Source organism: Erinaceus europaeus, chromosome 2, assembly GCF_950295315.1.
Source record: "Erinaceus europaeus chromosome 2, mEriEur2.1, whole genome shotgun sequence".
Lineage (NCBI taxonomy): Eukaryota > Metazoa > Chordata > Mammalia > Eulipotyphla > Erinaceidae > Erinaceus > Erinaceus europaeus.
The window spans coordinates 4,869,180-4,885,201 of NC_080163.1; the positions used below are offsets into that span (position 1 = coordinate 4,869,180).

General features: G+C 55.4%; 1 protein-coding gene and 1 pseudogene across 3 annotated transcripts in view; one reads left to right on the forward strand and one right to left on the reverse strand.

Annotated features, from left to right (window-relative positions):
* Positions 1-1,884: 1,884 nt before the first annotated feature.
* SYT3 (synaptotagmin 3) overlaps positions 1,885-16,022 on the reverse strand; it is a 33,167-nt gene continuing 19,029 nt past the window's right edge. Inside the window, exons 3-11 of one of the 3 annotated variants that reach the window (XM_007531291.3) lie at positions 15,214-15,379; positions 13,789-14,311; positions 11,197-11,584; positions 10,771-10,989; positions 7,836-7,956; positions 7,423-7,594; positions 6,777-6,909; positions 2,804-2,897; positions 1,885-2,386 (exon numbers count right to left, since the gene is read on the reverse strand). In XM_007531291.3, the coding sequence (XP_007531353.1) occupies positions 2,832-2,897; positions 6,777-6,909; positions 7,423-7,594; positions 7,836-7,956; positions 10,771-10,989; positions 11,197-11,584; positions 13,789-14,311; positions 15,214-15,364 (1,773 nt within the window). In that variant the 5' untranslated portion in view covers positions 15,365-15,379 and the 3' untranslated portion in view covers positions 1,885-2,386; positions 2,804-2,831. Of the gene's footprint in view, positions 2,387-2,796; positions 2,898-4,415; positions 4,709-6,776; positions 6,910-7,422; positions 7,595-7,835; positions 7,957-10,770; positions 10,990-11,196; positions 11,585-13,788; positions 14,312-15,213; positions 15,380-16,022 lie in introns of those variants that run through there. The other 2 variants (XM_016191801.2, XM_060174903.1) reach the window with 2 other exon arrangements.
* On the forward strand, positions 13,565-13,690 carry LOC132537398 (small nucleolar RNA SNORA48; annotated as a pseudogene).

A 16,022-nucleotide genomic window follows, 5' to 3' on the forward strand; every position in this document is an offset into this window, starting at 1 on the left:
AAGGATCCAGGTTCGAGCCTCCAGCTCCCCACCTGCAGGGGGGGTCGCTTCACAAGTAGCGAAGCAGGTGTCTCTCTTTCTCTGTCCCTCTCTATCTCACCCAAGCTCTCAGTTTCTCTCTCCGTCCTGTCCAATAAAACGGGGGAAATGGCTGCCAGGAGTACTGGATTTGTAGTGCCTGCACCAAGCCCCAGCGATCACCCTGGAAGCAGAAAAAGAAAGAAAGAAAGAAAGAAAGAAAGAAAGAAAGAAAGAAAGAAAGAAAGGGAGGGAGGAAGGGAGGAAGGGAGGAAGGGCATGGTCCCACTCCCACGTGCTTCCTGCACTCCGGCATCTTGCAGAATGTACCGTGTGGGCCCGCAGGCAGTCTGTACTCAGATCTCAAAGATGCCAACCGGGTGCTGGTCATGGCTGAGCCGCTGAGCTCGCCCAGGGACTGTGTGTCTCTGAAAGCTGTGTTCTTTCCACCAGCAAAGTGCTGTGAGCTCGGTCCCGCAGCACCGCAGCTCTGTGAGCTGGAGCCCTGCCTCATGCAGCTGACAGCCTCATGGCAGACGCACCGTTATATAAGCCTGGTGCTGCAGCGGGCCAGCTGAGTTCCATCACAAAGACAGTAGGGGCCATGCGGTGGTGCACAAGGACACCCCACCCCTGCCCCGGGTTCAAGCTGCCTGTCCCCAACTGCAGAGAGAAGTTTCACAAGCGTGGGGCAGGGGCGTAGGTGTCTCTCTCTCTCTCTCTCTCTAATGCTCTCTACCTCCTCCTCCCCACAGTTTCTCTCTGTCTCCGTCAAAAAGGAAGAATGAAAGGAAGGAAGGAAGGAAGGAAGGAAGGAAGGAAGGAAGGAAGGGAGGGAGGGGGAGGCGGGAAGAGAGAGAGAGAGAGAGAGAGAAAGAGAAACAGTGGGGGCTAGGTGGTGGCACACCTGGTGAAGTGCATGTGTTACCAAGCACAAGGATCAAGGTTCAAGGCTCCAGTCCCCACCTTCAGGGAAGAAGTTTTATGAGCTGTGAAGCAGCGCTACAGGTCTTGGTCTCAGTCTCTCTCTCTCTCTCTCTCTCTCTCTCTCTTTTTTGCCACCAGGGTTATCACTGGGGCTTGGTGCCTGCACCACGAATCCACCGCTCCTGGCGGCCATTTTATCCATGTTATTGGGTAGGACAGAAATTAAGAGAGGAGGGGGAGATAGAGAGACACTCGCAGACCTGCTTCATCACTTGGGAAGCATCCCCTCTGCAGGTGGGGAACTAGGGGCTCAAACCGGGATCCTTGCGCGGGGTCTTTGCGCTTAGCACTATGTGCACTTAACGAGGTGCGTCACTGCCCAGCCCCTCAGCTCTCTCTCCTCTCTCCACCTTCCCTCTCAGTTTCACTCCTATCAGATAAAATAGAGTGCCCCTATCAAATAAAAATAAGTAAAGCTAAAGTATAAAAAGAAAGAAAGAAAGAAAGAGAGAAAGAGAGGGAGGAAGGAAGGAAGGAAGGAAGGAAAGAAAAGAGTAGTGGATTCGTCATGCAAGTCCCAAGTCCTAGCAATAACCCTGGTATCGAGATAAATAGGGAGAGAGGGGAAAGTGAAGCCAGTGCAGAGCGAAGTGGAGATGCTCGGTCCTGGGTGGAACTAGGCCCGAGCCCCTTGTGCGCACTCACCACGGCCGGTCTTTGGATCCTCCCTGTGGCTTCCAGTCCCTCACCTGCACCAGGTGTCTGTCCAACCACCACAATGGTCCTGATCTTTTCGATTCTAGAAATGGAGGCTCCGAGACACGGAGCTGCAGGACGTCGCCAGCTAGCCGTCCAAACAGAGAGCGTGAGTGTTCCAACCCAGCCCCTCGGTGCAAGAGAAGACAGGAGGCCCGGGTGGAGGAGTAAGACTCACAGAGTATGTTTATTCTGGCGTTGATAGCAGCAGCAGTAAGGGGGTCAGCCAGATTGGGGGTGGGTGGGGGCAGGGCCACTAACAGAAGGGACGGACACAGGTAGGTGTGTGTGTGTGTGTGTGTGTGTGTGTGTGTGTGTGTGTTGGGGAGCATGGAGGACTGGCCGAGGACATTCACGGCAAGGAAAGAGGACAGCAAGTCTTGACAAACAGCAAAGAGACAGACAGGTGGAGAGAGACAGACGGTTCTGGGTGACAGTAGTACCCCAGACATGCACAGTCCCTCACCTGGAAGGAGGGACTCTGGAAAGAAGACAGTGGAAACTGGTTGCTCCCCCAAAAACAGGGAGTTGGGCCCACCTGCCCCCACCCCACACTGCCAGGGCTGGAGGGACCAGCGGCCCAGGGCTGCCCCACACCACACGGCTCTGATGTTATGGCTTCGAGGAGATGAGTTCACGGTCCGGACAGAAAAGGATGGATTCTGATGCCGGGCCTAGGCCAGACCTGCAGAGCCAGCGGGGAAAGGGCATGAGGCATGAAAGAGCAGAGCTGGCCAATGTGCTCTTAGAATGTCATCACACCCGGACACAGGAAAGCCAGCCCAAATTGTCCTCCCTCACCCAGGGGTTCCCCAGTCCTTCATCCCTCAGGCCCAGGGGTCCCCCAGCCTTTCCTCCCACAGGCCCAGGGGTCCCCCAGCCCTGCCTCCCACAGCCCCAGGGGTCCCCCAGCCCCTCCTCCCTTAGGCTTAGGGGTTGCCCATCCCCTCCTCCCTCACACTCAGGGGTCCCCCAGCCCCTCCTCCATCACCCAGGGGTCCCCCAGCCCCTCCTCCCTCACCCAGGGGTCCCCCAGCCCCTCCTCCCTCACCCAGGGGTCCCCCAGCCCCTCCTCCCTCACCCAGGAGTTCAGACCTCACACCTCTCTCCCTGGTTTGCTTCCTTACCCTTCACTCTGAGTTCTGCTTCTCTGACAATCCTTTGCTGTCTTTTGTAAAGCTGGTCAAAGTCTTCTCCTGAAAGGAGAAACTCAGAAGGCTCAGGATTGGAGGTGGGGGGTGGGGGTGGGCAGAGGCAAAGCAAAGGAGGCTCTCCCATCCCAGAGTCGACCAGCAGTAACCCCACAGGTGGACAAGTGAGGCACAAAGAAATCCCTGGGGCATGAGAGACAGGAAGCTCAGGGGAGAGTGGGGTCGCAGCAGGTCTGAGACTCTGTCCTGCGGCACTAGAGAGGCAGGAAGGGGTGCGGACAGCTCAGCATGGACCACCATCTGAAAATCAGGGTCAGGGCCAGGCTTGGCCTGGGCCTTCCTCTCCATGCCCCCCTGCACTTCCCAAGAGAGCACTTGAGAAGGGGCCTTCTTCAGAGCCTTAGGCATGCATGAATGAACGAATGAATGAATGAGGTAAAAATGTGAATGACTAGCCTAGAAGGAAGCTTCCCCCACATAAGTGCTCCCATGTGGGAGCCAGGGACTTAAACCCAGGTCCTCTCATGTGGCACAGTGTGGATTCTACTGGTCAAGCCGTCTCCCGGCACCCTTTAACGCAGTGGTTAAAATGAACGCAAGTCCATGGCGTCTTATCACCCTGAACACGCCTGCTCTCATCTGAGCTCCAGAGGAATGCAGGAAATCCATACCAAGCAAAGCGTCCAAATATAAGGGGTCAGGCTGTGGCACACCGGGTTGAGTACACCCATCGCCGTGCTCAAGGACCCAGGTTCAAACCCCTGGCCCCCACCTGCAGTGGGGGAAGCTTCATGAGCGGTGAAGCAGTGCTGCAAGTCTCTCTCTCCCTTCTCAATTTCTGTCCCTAGCAAATGAATAAAATCGGGGTGGGGGGAAAGGAAAAAGTGACTGCAAAGGCCCTGGTGGCAAAGGCGGGGGGTTAGAGCATAATGGTTATGCAAACAAACTGTCCTACCTGAAGCTCCAAAGTCCCAGGTTCAACCCCCCCTCCACATCACCATAAGCCAGAGCTGGCCAGTGCTCTGGTTTAAAAAATTAATAATAGGTTAAGCTCACGTGGCGCAAAGCACAGGCATCAGCGTCAGGATCCCGGTTCGAGCCCCCGGCTCCTCACTTACAGGGGAGTCACTTCCCAGGCGGTAAAGCAGGTCTGCAAGTGTCTGTCTTTCTCTCCCCCTCTCTGTCTTCCCCTCCTCTCTCCATTTCTCTCTGTCCTATCCAACAACAACGACATCAATAACAGCAACAATAATAACTACAACAACAATAAAAAACAACAAGGGCTACAAAAAGGAAAATAAATATTAAAAAATTAAAAATAATTTTAAAAATTTAAAGAAATAACCCTAGTAGCAATAAAAGTAAATTACAATAGAAGCCAATCCTACCTCCTATCATCCAACGGCTGAAACAAAAGAACACACGCATCTCTATTCTTACATGCCCTTACAGTTTACAATTTTTTCCTGGAATGTTTTTTTAATTATTTTTTTATATTTATTTATTTATTTTCCCTTTTGTTGCCCTTTTTTTTTTATTGTTGTAGTTATTATTGCTGTTGTCATCATTGTTGGACAGGGCAGAGGGAAATGGAGAGAGGTGGGGAAGACAGAGAGGAGGAGAGAAAGACAGACACCTGCAGACCTGCTTCACCGCCTGTGAAGCGACTCCCCTGCAGGTGGGGAGCTGGGGGCTCGAACTGGGATCCTTACGCTGGTCCTTGCGCTTTGCGCCACATGCGCTTAACCCGCTGCGCTACCGCCCGACTCCCTCCTGGAATGTTAAGATAAGTGGGGAAACGACGTCACATGGTCCAGCAGGCAGAGTGTAAAAGGCAACAGGTCTGACTCCCAGCACTGTGGAAGTCAGAGCAACACTCTGGTCTCTCTCAGAATCAATCAATCTTCCTTATGAACTGAAGAGTAGGTGTGTCACATTACACGTTCTTATTTGTCCCCAAACAGAACTCAGTTTAAATTAACTTCCGTGGGCTTCAGTGAAAGCAAACTCATTGGCAATAGCTTCAAGTCCCAGTCTTCCCCCCCACCCCCGTTTTGTTGCCCTTGTTTTTTTAGTTGTTGTAGTTATTATTGTTGTTGTTATTGATGTCATCGTTGTTGGATAGGACAGAGAGAAATGGAGAGAGGAGGGGAAGACAGAGAGGAGGAGAGAAAGACAGACACCTGCAGACCTGCTTCACCGCCTGTGAAGCGACTCCCCTGCAGGTGGGGAGCCGGGGGCTCGAACCGGGATCCTTATGCCAGTCCTTGTGCTTCATGCTACGTGCACTTAACCTGCTGTGCTACTGCCCGACCCCCTCAAGTCCCAGTCTTGTCCTCAAATACTTTAAATTTTTTATGAACTAATTTTTAATTGCAAGACATTGTCAAACTGGCTCTGACAGATTCCTCCACGCCTCTCGCTCTGCCCAGGAGTCTGCACCTCCCCTTCCCCCGCACGCTAGGGCCTTCTCCCGAGCTTCTTCCTTCAGCATCTTACTGCTGTTCAAACGTCCCCTCTTCCAGGAAGCTGTCCTGGACCGCTGAATCTAAAGGGCAGGTCCCACCCACCCGCCCTCCCTGTTGTATCCTTACCTCCCTAACTTTAACACTATGAGTCTCTCTTTCCTTTCTTTCTCTTTTTTTTCCAAAGCACTGCTCAGCCCTGGCTTGTGGTGGTGCTGGGGATTGAACTGGGCAGCTCAGAGCCTCAGAGATGAGAGTCATTTTACAGAACCATTATGCTGTCTCCCCAGATAAGCAGGGTGAGTCATAGTACATGAGTCACAATGTGAAATGTTCTGTTCTGTTCTGACTTTGCTTTCTTACTCATTAGAAACTATCACTGAGAGGCTGGATCACTCAGTAGAGTACAGGATCGATTTACCCTGAGTGCAGACCTGGGTTCAAGCACAGGGAAGCTTCACAGCCTTAGGAGAGGTGCTAGGGTGTCTCTCCTCTGTTTCTCACCCTATTTAAAAAAGAAGAGTCCGGGAGTTGGGCGGTAGCGCAGCGGGTTAAGTGCACATGGCACCAAGCGCAAGGACCGACTTAAGGATCCCGGTTTGAGCCCCCAGTTCCCCACCTGCAGGGGAGTCGCTTCACAAGTGGTGAAGCAGGTCTGCAGGTGTCTGTCTTTCTCTCCCCCTTTCTGTCTTTCCCTCCTCTCTCCATTTCTCTCTGTCCTATCCAATGACAACATCAATAACAACAATTATAACTACAATAAAACAACAAGGGCAACAAAAGGGAATAAATACATAAATAAATAAATATTTTTAAAAAGTAAGCTTAAAAAAAAAAAGAAGTGTTGGAATCGTGAAGGCCCCTGCAACAACCCCAGTAGCAAATAAATATATCTTTGACAAGGTCAGAAAGCTTACTGGGTAGTGTGTGCCATGTGACTGATGTTTGAACCCCAGTACCATGTGGGAAGCTCTGATACTGTGCTCACTCCACTCCCCCCACTTTGAATGAAGGGAAATCAAGGTGGCCCATGATTAGTGACATCACCCGTAGATGAGACCTCATCTTAGAAAATTAAAAATAAAATGTTGACCCCCCCACCCACACAACACAATCTACTCATTTTTCTAGACTGCTTACACAAAACAAGGTTTCTGTTCCATGTCAGCATAATCAAACTGTTTTCTCTTTGTTTAGGACGTGGCCTCCTGGGTAATACTGGCAGTGCCGGACGGAGCTCTTTTCAAAGGGCAGACCCTTAAATCTACAACAGCTCGCATCTTTGCCAACCAGAGGAGGGAACAGTGGCACAGAGAGGTTGATGAACTTGCCCTAAGCCGCACAGGGGCGGCTGGCAGTGCAGGAACTGGCTGGCACCTGGCTGGTCTGGTTCCTCAGAGCGGAGAGCTGATGCAGTGCAGGGAGGAAGGAGGAGAGGTGCCTAGCAAGGGGAACTCACCTCCACCAGCTGATGCCAGTGCTCCACTGGTTTGCGAGGGTTGGCCAGCATCTCAGCCCAGTGCTCTCGGCCACGGGGGTCAGCGGCTTCGGGCCCAACTCGGCACACACCGATCACCTCATTGTGCCCGATGCTGGGGGGGGGCAGGGCGGGAGGGGTGGTCTCCTCAGGATGGGGGGGCACTGTAGTGACTCTGCCCAAGCTGCCAATCCCGCCTACCCCAAGCTCTGCCCCCCTACGCTCCAGCTCGACCCACTCAACGTGCACCTGTCCCCATGCTCAGGCAATGCCCACTTGTCCTGCCCCGCCTGTCCCCACAATCAGACCCTGCCCACTTGAGCTCTGGACCCGCCGATTCTTTGACCGCGGCCACTCCCACAGTCCAGCAATGCCCACGCCATGCCCTCCCTGCGCCCACGCACAGGCCACGCCCACACAGGTCACGCCCATTCTCTGGCCCCACCCATCCACGCACTCCAGCTCCATCTGCTCCCACGCATAAACCACGCCCACAACGCCCCTCCCATAATCTGGCCCCGCCCACTCCCACATTCCAGCAATGGCCCGCCTGCGCCCACGCATAAGCCCCACCCTCTCATACGCTCATGTCCCGCCCACACTGGCCCCGCCCCGAACCCGTCCTAACCAATCATAATCCACCACCGCGATGCTGAGCCCCACATTCTCCACGCTCTCAGGGGCCACGTCAAACACCAGGGCCTCGTTGTACGTGGGGTTCAGAGTGTTCTTCTTGATGGAGGTTTTTCGCTTCTTCAGACGCCGCCCCTCGCTGATCAGAGAGGCCTTCACATAGGGGTCTGGGGGCGGGCATGAGCGTCTGACAGTGCCCCCCATCTCCTCCCATCCAAGGATCGGGACTGCAGCCCCCTCCTTCTGACAACAGTGCCCTGGCCTCCAGCCCCTCTTCCCTCAAGGGGTCCTCTAACTCCTATCTTATGGGTATCCAAAAGCCACCCCCCACGCTCCTCCCTCAGATGGGGGCTGGGGGGTCTTGAGCCCTGGTCCTCTCCTCCCTCACCCTCACCCCCTTCCACTCACCCGAGAAGCCAGTGAGGTCCATTGCTTTGAGGTTAGAGGCTTTGATGATGGTGACAGTGAGGCGCCCAGCCGTGGGGAGGTAGCAGAGAGAGAAGTTGAGCTCCCCAAGATCAGCCTTTTCCTGCAATTGGGGTGAAGGGTTCAGCCCTGCGCTGCCTCAGTCTCCCCCTGCTGCGGTCTTTCCTGTCTGAGCCGCCCTTCCTGGCTCCCTGAGCACAGGGCTCAGGCTTCTGATCCACTTAACAATCTGACTCTGGGCCAAGCTGCTAGTCCCGGCCCAGCTGCCCGCATGTCAAAGCCCATTTGTTCTGCAGGGAAGAGGCGTGAGCAGCCGGGAGAGAGAGAGAGTAAGAGTGAGAGCGAGAGAGAGCGAGGGAGAGAGAGAGAAGGAGAACATCCTTTGGCTAAACCATGAGAGGGAGCAAAGCTCTCAGACGGTCAGGGGCCTAGGAGGGAGAGAGCAGGCCAGGGGTAGGCGTGCATGGCCCTAGAATGGAAAGGAGACACACGGAGATGCTGGAGGGCAAAGGTGAGGGGCAGAGTCCTGGAAGAAGTGGGTGTACATCCCCCCAAAACACATAACAGGGGCAGAACTAGAGATTCAGTGAGGAAGACAGAGGCTCAGTGAGACGTAGACAGGGAAACGGAGACCCAGAGAGAGGAATCAGAGATGGAGGTGGGGCATGTGTGACCCAGAGAGAGGGGGGGACAGAAACCTGGGGGAGAGAGAAGAGAGCCAGAGAGAAGAGCGAGAAACCCAGAGAGTGAGGGGGGACAGAAACCTAGAGAGAGAAAGGAGACTAGAGATGACCAAGGCTAGAAGAAGCCCCAGGGAGGAGATGACCTTTCCATGGCGGCATAGAGAGGCCTGGAGCAATGGCCAGAGCTCAGCAGGACCTGACAACCATCCTCTACCTCCTCCAGGCCCTGGCCCTGGCCTCCCTCCCTCTTCCTGGACTTCTATGAGGCTGTCCCCTCTTCTGGGCTACCGAGCCTCAGCTTTGCTGTTCCCCTGCCCCCAGAAGCTTCCAGCACCACCACCACCCCACCACCACCCTGCAGAGCTCAGCAGATGCCTGGCCCATGAGAGAGCCTAGACCCAGAACTCACGAAAACCTTTGGGGGTAATAGTCCTGTAAAAAAGAAAACCTGGGGGGCTCGGGCGGTGGCGCAGCGGGTTAAGCGCAGGTGGCGCAAAGCGCAAGGACCGGCATAAGGATCCCGGTTCGAGCCCCCGGCTCCCCACCTGCAGGGGAGTCGCTTCCCAGGCGGTGAAGCAGGTCTGCCGGTGTCTGTCTTTCTCTCCCCCTCTCTGTCTTCCCCTCCTCTCTCCACTTCTCTCTGTCCTATCCAACAATGAAGATATCAACAATAACTACAACAATTTAAAAAAAAGGCAGCAAAAGGGAAAATAAATAAATAAAATAAATAAGTAAATAAAAGAAAACCTGGAGGCTGGGTGGTAGTGCAGCGGGTTAAGTACACATGGCACGATGTGCAAGGACTGGCATAAGGATCCTGGTTTGAGCCCCCTGGCACCCCACCAGCAGGGGGGTTGTTTCACAAGTGGTGAAGCAGGTCTGCAGGTGTCTGTCTTTCTCTCCCCCTCTCTTCCCCTCCTCTCTCGATTTCTCTGTCCTATCCAACAACAACAGCAATACCAACAATAACAGTAATAATAACAACAAGGGCAACAAAATGGGAAAAATGGCCTCCAGGAGCAGTGAATTCGCACTGTAGGCACTGAGCCCCAGAGATAACCCTGATGGCAAAAAGAAAAGAAAAGAAAACCCCAGTTTGGGGTTTGAGGGGCTGAGGAGGAGGAGAGGAAAGGAGAAATGACAGGTTCAGAGGTGGGTGCTGGGAGAGAGCCGTACCCCCTAGTGTGGCTGCAGGGAAGGTGTTGGTGGGAGGGGCAGAATCCTGAGCATGGGGATCCCAGAACCCAGCTCCTGATTCAGGAGTGCCCCATGGAGGCTCACTGCAAGACCACTGTGCCATCATAAACACGGGGAAACAGGCACAGAGACAGTAAAACCTTGACCAGGGCTGGCAGGCAGGCTAGTCAGCCCTCTCCTGATACCGGAAGCTAAGCGATAGCTCACTCAGTAGACCTGGGTTTGAGTCCCTGGCACCACATAGGAGCACCTTGCACAGCACCAGGGGAAGCTCTGTGGATGGTACAGGGGCACTGTTTCCCCTCCTGGCTGTTTGCTTGTCTTCTGAACCCTCTCAGGCTGAAATTGACAGAAGAGAAAAAAATTCTGTTAAACAGGGAGCGAAGAATGAGCTGATGGAACATGGGACTTGTATGTCTGACACCCTGGCTCCTTCACCAGCAACTCAAGTACCATGAAATAAACTAATCCTCCAAAAAGAAAAAAAAAATGGGGTCAAGCCCCTGCTCCCTACCTGGGGGGGGGGGGGGGATGCTTCATGAGTGGTGAAGCAGGTCTGCAGCTGTCTGTCTTTTTCTCTCCCTCTCTATCTTCCCCTCCTCTCTCCATTTCTCTCTGTCCTATTCAATAAAAAAAAAAAAAAAGGAAAAAAATGACCTCCAGGGGCCAGGCGGTGACACACCTGGTTAAGCGCATACACTACAGTGCGCAAGGACCTAGGTTCAAGCCTGGTCCCCACCTGCAGGTAACTCTCTGTCTCTTTCCCTTTCTATCTCCCACTCCCATCTCAATTTCTCTCTGTCTCTATCCAGTAATAAATAAATAAAGTAAATTTTAAAAAATGGCCTCCAGGAGCAGTGGATTATCAGTGCCGGTACTGAGCCCCAAGGATAACCCTAGAGGCAAAAAGAAAGAGTGGGGTACCAGGAGTAGAACCACACAGGTGCAAAGGTTCCACACTTAAGAACTCCAAGAGCAAGGAGGTGGCCAGCCGAGGGGTCCCGGGATCCCAGGAAAGGGGCCTGGGGGCCACTGACCGAGCCACCCTCCACGATGTCCCTCCAGAGTGGGCGGTCGGGGGGCTGCTCGGCCAGCTCCAGGAGGTTGTCCAGCACCACCTGGCCGATGAGGTCGTGCCGCGAGAAGCGGTCAAAGTCGTAGATGCTGAAGTGCAGCTTGCGCTGGGCCAGCTCCGCCAGGGGCACCGCAAACTGGAAGGTCTCATTGAACACGGGGTTCAGAGTCTTCCTGTGCACCTGGGTGGGCAGGAGGCAGACACCATGCCCACCACCCCTTCCTCCCTCACACCCAGGGGTCCCCAGCCCCTCCTCTCTCACACCCAGGGGCCCTTCAGTCTCTCCTTCCTCAGACCCTGTGGTCCCGGGGCACTTTCCTGTCATCTAGGGGGTCCAGGCGACAGCCCTTCCACGCACTGGAACATCCAGCTGACCCCTGCCACCCACCTTGGTCTGAAACTTCTTCTTGCGGTCAGGAAGAAGGTAGATCTTGACGTAGGGGTCGGAGAAGCCGTTGGAGTCCTTGGCCGGGAGGTCCAGTGCCTGCAGGATCCGCACCACCAGCTGGTCCGAGCCGTACAGGTACCGCAGGGCAAAGCTGATGCGGCCACAGGGAGCCCCCGTGCCGGCCTCCCCGGCGCCCGGGCCCCCTCCGCCCCGCCGGCCACCCGGCCCCGTGCCCTGGTACAGTTCCGGCTTGATCTGCCCGATGAGCTTGGCCTTCTCCTCCCCGCCTGGCAAGGGCAAGGGCAGCGCAGGAGGCCGCTCCTCAGGGCCGGAGTCGGGCTGCAAGGTCAGGGTCTGCTGGGTGAGCGGCCGGGGCAGTGCCGGGTACCTGGATGGGATGCAGGAGGTCACATGGCTGAGTCTTTCGGGACCCCATGGGGGTGGGGGGCATTGCCCCTTTGCTCACTGTAACTCTGGCAAGTCTCTGCACCCTCTGAGCCTCAGTTTCCCCACCTGTTCCTGCCATTATCCCTTCTCTAAGCTGGCTTCAACCCAATGCAGCCTCCACAAACCCATCCTGACCACATAATTTCTCTGGGGAACCCCCCCAGCCCAGCCCAGACCCCAAGATTTCTCATCAGCTTACCCCATCATTCCACCACCCATCCTTCCTGCCTCAACTTCCCTGTCTGGAAGTGTCTGTGGAATATTCTAGAAGCTCCAAAGGACACCCTCCACCACCTTTGCTGCCCTCACGCCTTCTCACCCACACACCGGACAAGCACATCAGAGCTCCAGGTTTCCCTTAGGCTGTCCTGGTCTGGGTCTTGTAAACCCATGGGGCCGAGCTTACCTCCTTGGTCTCCCAAAGGCCCGGCAACCCCCTCCCTGCTCCTCTGTCCTCTCCTGGGGGATGCACCTCACCTGAGGGGAGGTCACATGACAAGCACTAGCAGCAGAGAAGCAGGCGGAGGCAGAGGCTGGGGTGGGGTGGGAGAGCTGCCAGGCCTCAACTGTGGGTCTATGCACCCCCCCTGCTGCTCCCCAGAAGACTCTGAGCAGGTCATGAACACCTTCCGAACCTCAGCATCCATCACCTACCTCTGCCAGGCCTTCTGGCAGACCTGAACTACATTTCCCATGAGCACCTGGGCCCCATACACTTCTCCCATGAGCCTTTGGGGCCCTGGAGGTCCCCTTTGGCCGGCTTTGTCCCTCCCTCTGAAAGCTCCTCCAGGCCCCTCAAACTTACACAGGTGCGGCCCCTCCCCCACAAGATCTAGAGAAGCTTGGGGTCTCCCTCAGTCTCAGTCTCCTCCTAGATCCTCTGACAGCCCCATGGCCCACCCCATCACCCCTCTCTCAACTGTGCTCCCCACAGTATCAGCATCTGCTCCACACACATACACCCAACATCCCTCCCTAAGCCCCCCCACACCTTGCAGCCCCTCCTCCTTACTCCCATGGCCTTGTCTCAGCCTCACCCTTTCCTGCCTGGACACGGCCCCCAGCTTGTGGCCCCAGGAGGGGGTTCTTCTATACCTAGAGTCAACCCTGACCTTCCAAGCAGCCCTCCAGGGCTCCCCAGCACCCTCAAGACAAAACTCAAGTTCCTCAGCCTGATACCGAATGTGTGTGCGTGAGTGTTTCACACCTCGTCTCATGCCCCATTAAGTACGCTATGGCCGCCTTCCCCTCCTGACTCTGCACAGGCTGTTCCTCCTGGAATGCCCAGCACACCTACTACCTCTCTTCATAGCTAACTTCCTGGGCCTGCAGGTCTTCACCTCCAGGAAGTCCCCCTAGCCTCCTCCCAGACCAGGATCAACCATGCCTAGGGTTCCCGTCACTGCAGTCCCTTAAGCACCGGCCTGGCCCGATCTGAGGACCCACTTCTGCTGGACAGTGAATGACAGGAGGGCAAGGTCTGTCTGCCATGCTCACTTGCGTTTTTCCAACACCCGGCTCAGGCCCAGCTCATATGAGCTGCTTGTGTGCAGAGTGAGGAATAATGAATAATTGCTCCAAGTCCCATCAACACTCCTGGCTTGGGATGAAAGGATGGACTGCCCGGGACTTCAGGGACTTGAGGGGCTGAGGGGCAGGGGTGGGAGGGAGGTTGAGCCCTTCTGTCTTCACCTGATCCTGTTCCCAGGTTCCTCCTCTCTCTGGATCCAAGAGTCTATGCCTCCACTCAGCACCTCCTTCAGATTCATCAAAGTCTGGGGTCCCAGCCTTCTCTTACCCCAGGATACAGGAGTGGCACCCCAAATCCCATCTGCCCCAAGACTTAGAATGCTGCTTCTTTGGGGCTTCTCTTCCGCCATGACTCACAAAAACCACCGATGGGAAAGAAATACAGCGAAGATGTTCCTGTCCTAGGTAGAATGGCATCTAGCTTGTGGTGTCCACTTCATATCAGCCAGGGACAATGCAATTCCTTGTTCATCCATTTGGTCTATGCTCATGCCTCATTCATGCTTTGGATATACTGATTTAGAGGGGTGGGGGGGGGGGAAATACAGAAAAGAAGAGAAATACAGAAAAGAAGCATAAGATCAAAGTGGACCCCCAGCCTGTAGGCAGTCTCACCTGGTGCTGGGTGCCAGGCTTGTGACCTGCTGATGCGACTGGGCGCTGGGCAAGCCCCCGCCACTGGGGGGCAGCAGGAGCAGCCCAGAGCCCGCTCCAACCTCTGAAGGCAGCTCCGGGGATGTCTGGCTGGGTTTGACCCCAGCAGCCACCGCAGCCGCCGCAGCCTCTGGGTACGTGTCCATGTCCAGGTAGGAAGGCTCAGGGGGTTCCGAGCCCCCCAGACTGCCGGGCTCCAGCAGCTCGGCAAAGGGAGGGTGGTGGGTCGTATGCGCATGGTGGTGGGGGCCCAGCAGAGGGTGGCCACCCAGGCCAGCCCCTAGGTGGTGTCGACCGCCACCCACCAGGCCTGCCAGCCCCACCCCAGGGCCAAGGTCTTTGCGCAGGGGGCCACTGCCCACAGCAGAACCGCCCTTGTCCCGCCAGGGCACCCAGCACAGCTTCCAGGACACGAAGAGGGAGACGCCCAGGAGGACAATGCCACAGAAGGTCACGATGACGGACAGCAGGCTCACCGAGATGTCTGGGGGGGGGAGGGGACAGGGTCAGGGTCAGGGTCAAGGCGTGGCCGCCCATCCCCCCACAGCTATGCCCCAGGGCCGAGCCACTGGTGTTTGCCAGGTGCAGTCCTCAGCATTTTTTTTGTTATTTTTTAAAAAAATTACTCTAATTTTTTTTAAAAAATTAGTTATTGGATAGAAACAGAGAGAAGTCAAGAGTGAAAGGAGAGACAGAGACACACCTGCATCATTGCTTCACCACTTGGGAAGCTTCCTCCCTGCAGGTATGGACGACGGGGGGGGGGGGGGGGGGTTTGAACCTGGATCCTTGCACATAGTAATTTGTGCCTGGCCCCAACACTTTTAATTTTTTTCCCCTTTTGTTACCCTTGTTTTTATCACTGTGGTTATTATTGTTGTTGTTGTTATCGATGTCATTGTTGTTGGCTAGGACAGAGAGAAATGGAGAGAGAAGGGGAAAACAGAGAGGGGAAGAGAAAGACAGACGCCTGCAGACCTGCTTCACCGCATGTGAAGCGACTCCCCTGCAGGTGGGGAGCCGGGGGCTCGAACCGGGATCCTTCCACCAGTCCTTGCGCTTTGCACCATGTGTGCTTAACCCGCTGCACTACTGCCCCACTCCCTACACTTTTAATTTTTAACACAGAAAGACAGGGAGTGAGAGAGACAGGGAGAAAGAGAAACGCCACAGCACCTGTCATTCATGGTGCTCCCATGTGGTGGCTGGGAGAAGGGGTTCGAACCCACGTTTTCACACAGGGTATAGGGTGCGCCCCACCAGGTAAGCCATCTCTGGCAGGCAGGATGGAGGCGAGACTCCCAGAGGGAGTGGGGTCTCTCCTGGCAGAGGGGGTCTGCCCTGCCACAGAGGCAAGAGTCTGGCCGAGATGGCCGGGGTGCTGACCTGCATCTGGACCCCTGGGGTAGCCTCGGATCCGAAGGTTGTCAAACTCCTGGCACCGGTCACTGGTGTCCGAGTCTCGCACCCTCGCACAGAGCTCTGAGACCAAGATGAGGGCCCGTCGGCAGAGGTCATCCTCATAGTCTCCAGACATGGTGGCAGCTGGGTCCTGGACATGGGAGAGTGTAGACGGGGCGAGGGACCAGCACAGGGGATGAGCGGGCCAGGAGGTGCAAGACAGATGGCGGAAAGAGGGAGAGCAGGAAGGATGCACCTAGGGACAGAGACTGGGGGCAAAGATACAAAGGGACAGTAGGAGGGACCAAGATGGTCACAAGTGGACAAGGAGGCAGGGGGAGGGGACAAACTGACAAGGAGAGACTGGAAGGGACAGTGGAAGGAACAGTGGAAGGACAGACAGATAAAAAGACAAACTGACAGACAGGAACAGAGATTACGGGGTACAGATGGGGCCAGAATGGGGTCTAGGAGTAACAGACAAGGGGCCAGCCAGCAGATATTCATGGAGCACCAACTATATGCCAGGCAGGATGCCAGCGGCTGCAGAGCCAGCAGGGAATAAACCCCATGCATCCGTCCCTCCCTGATTCCTGGTGCCACAATCCAATGAAAAGGAAATAAGCAACCAAGGCTGTGCACACACAAACACACAGTGCTCACAGACTCCGGGAAGTGTCCTAAAAGAAACAGGAGGTCGGGAGTCGGGTGGTAGCGCAGTGGGTTAAGCGGGTTAAGCACATGTGGCGCAAAGCGCAAGGACCAGCCTCAGGATGCCGGTTGGAGCCCCTGGC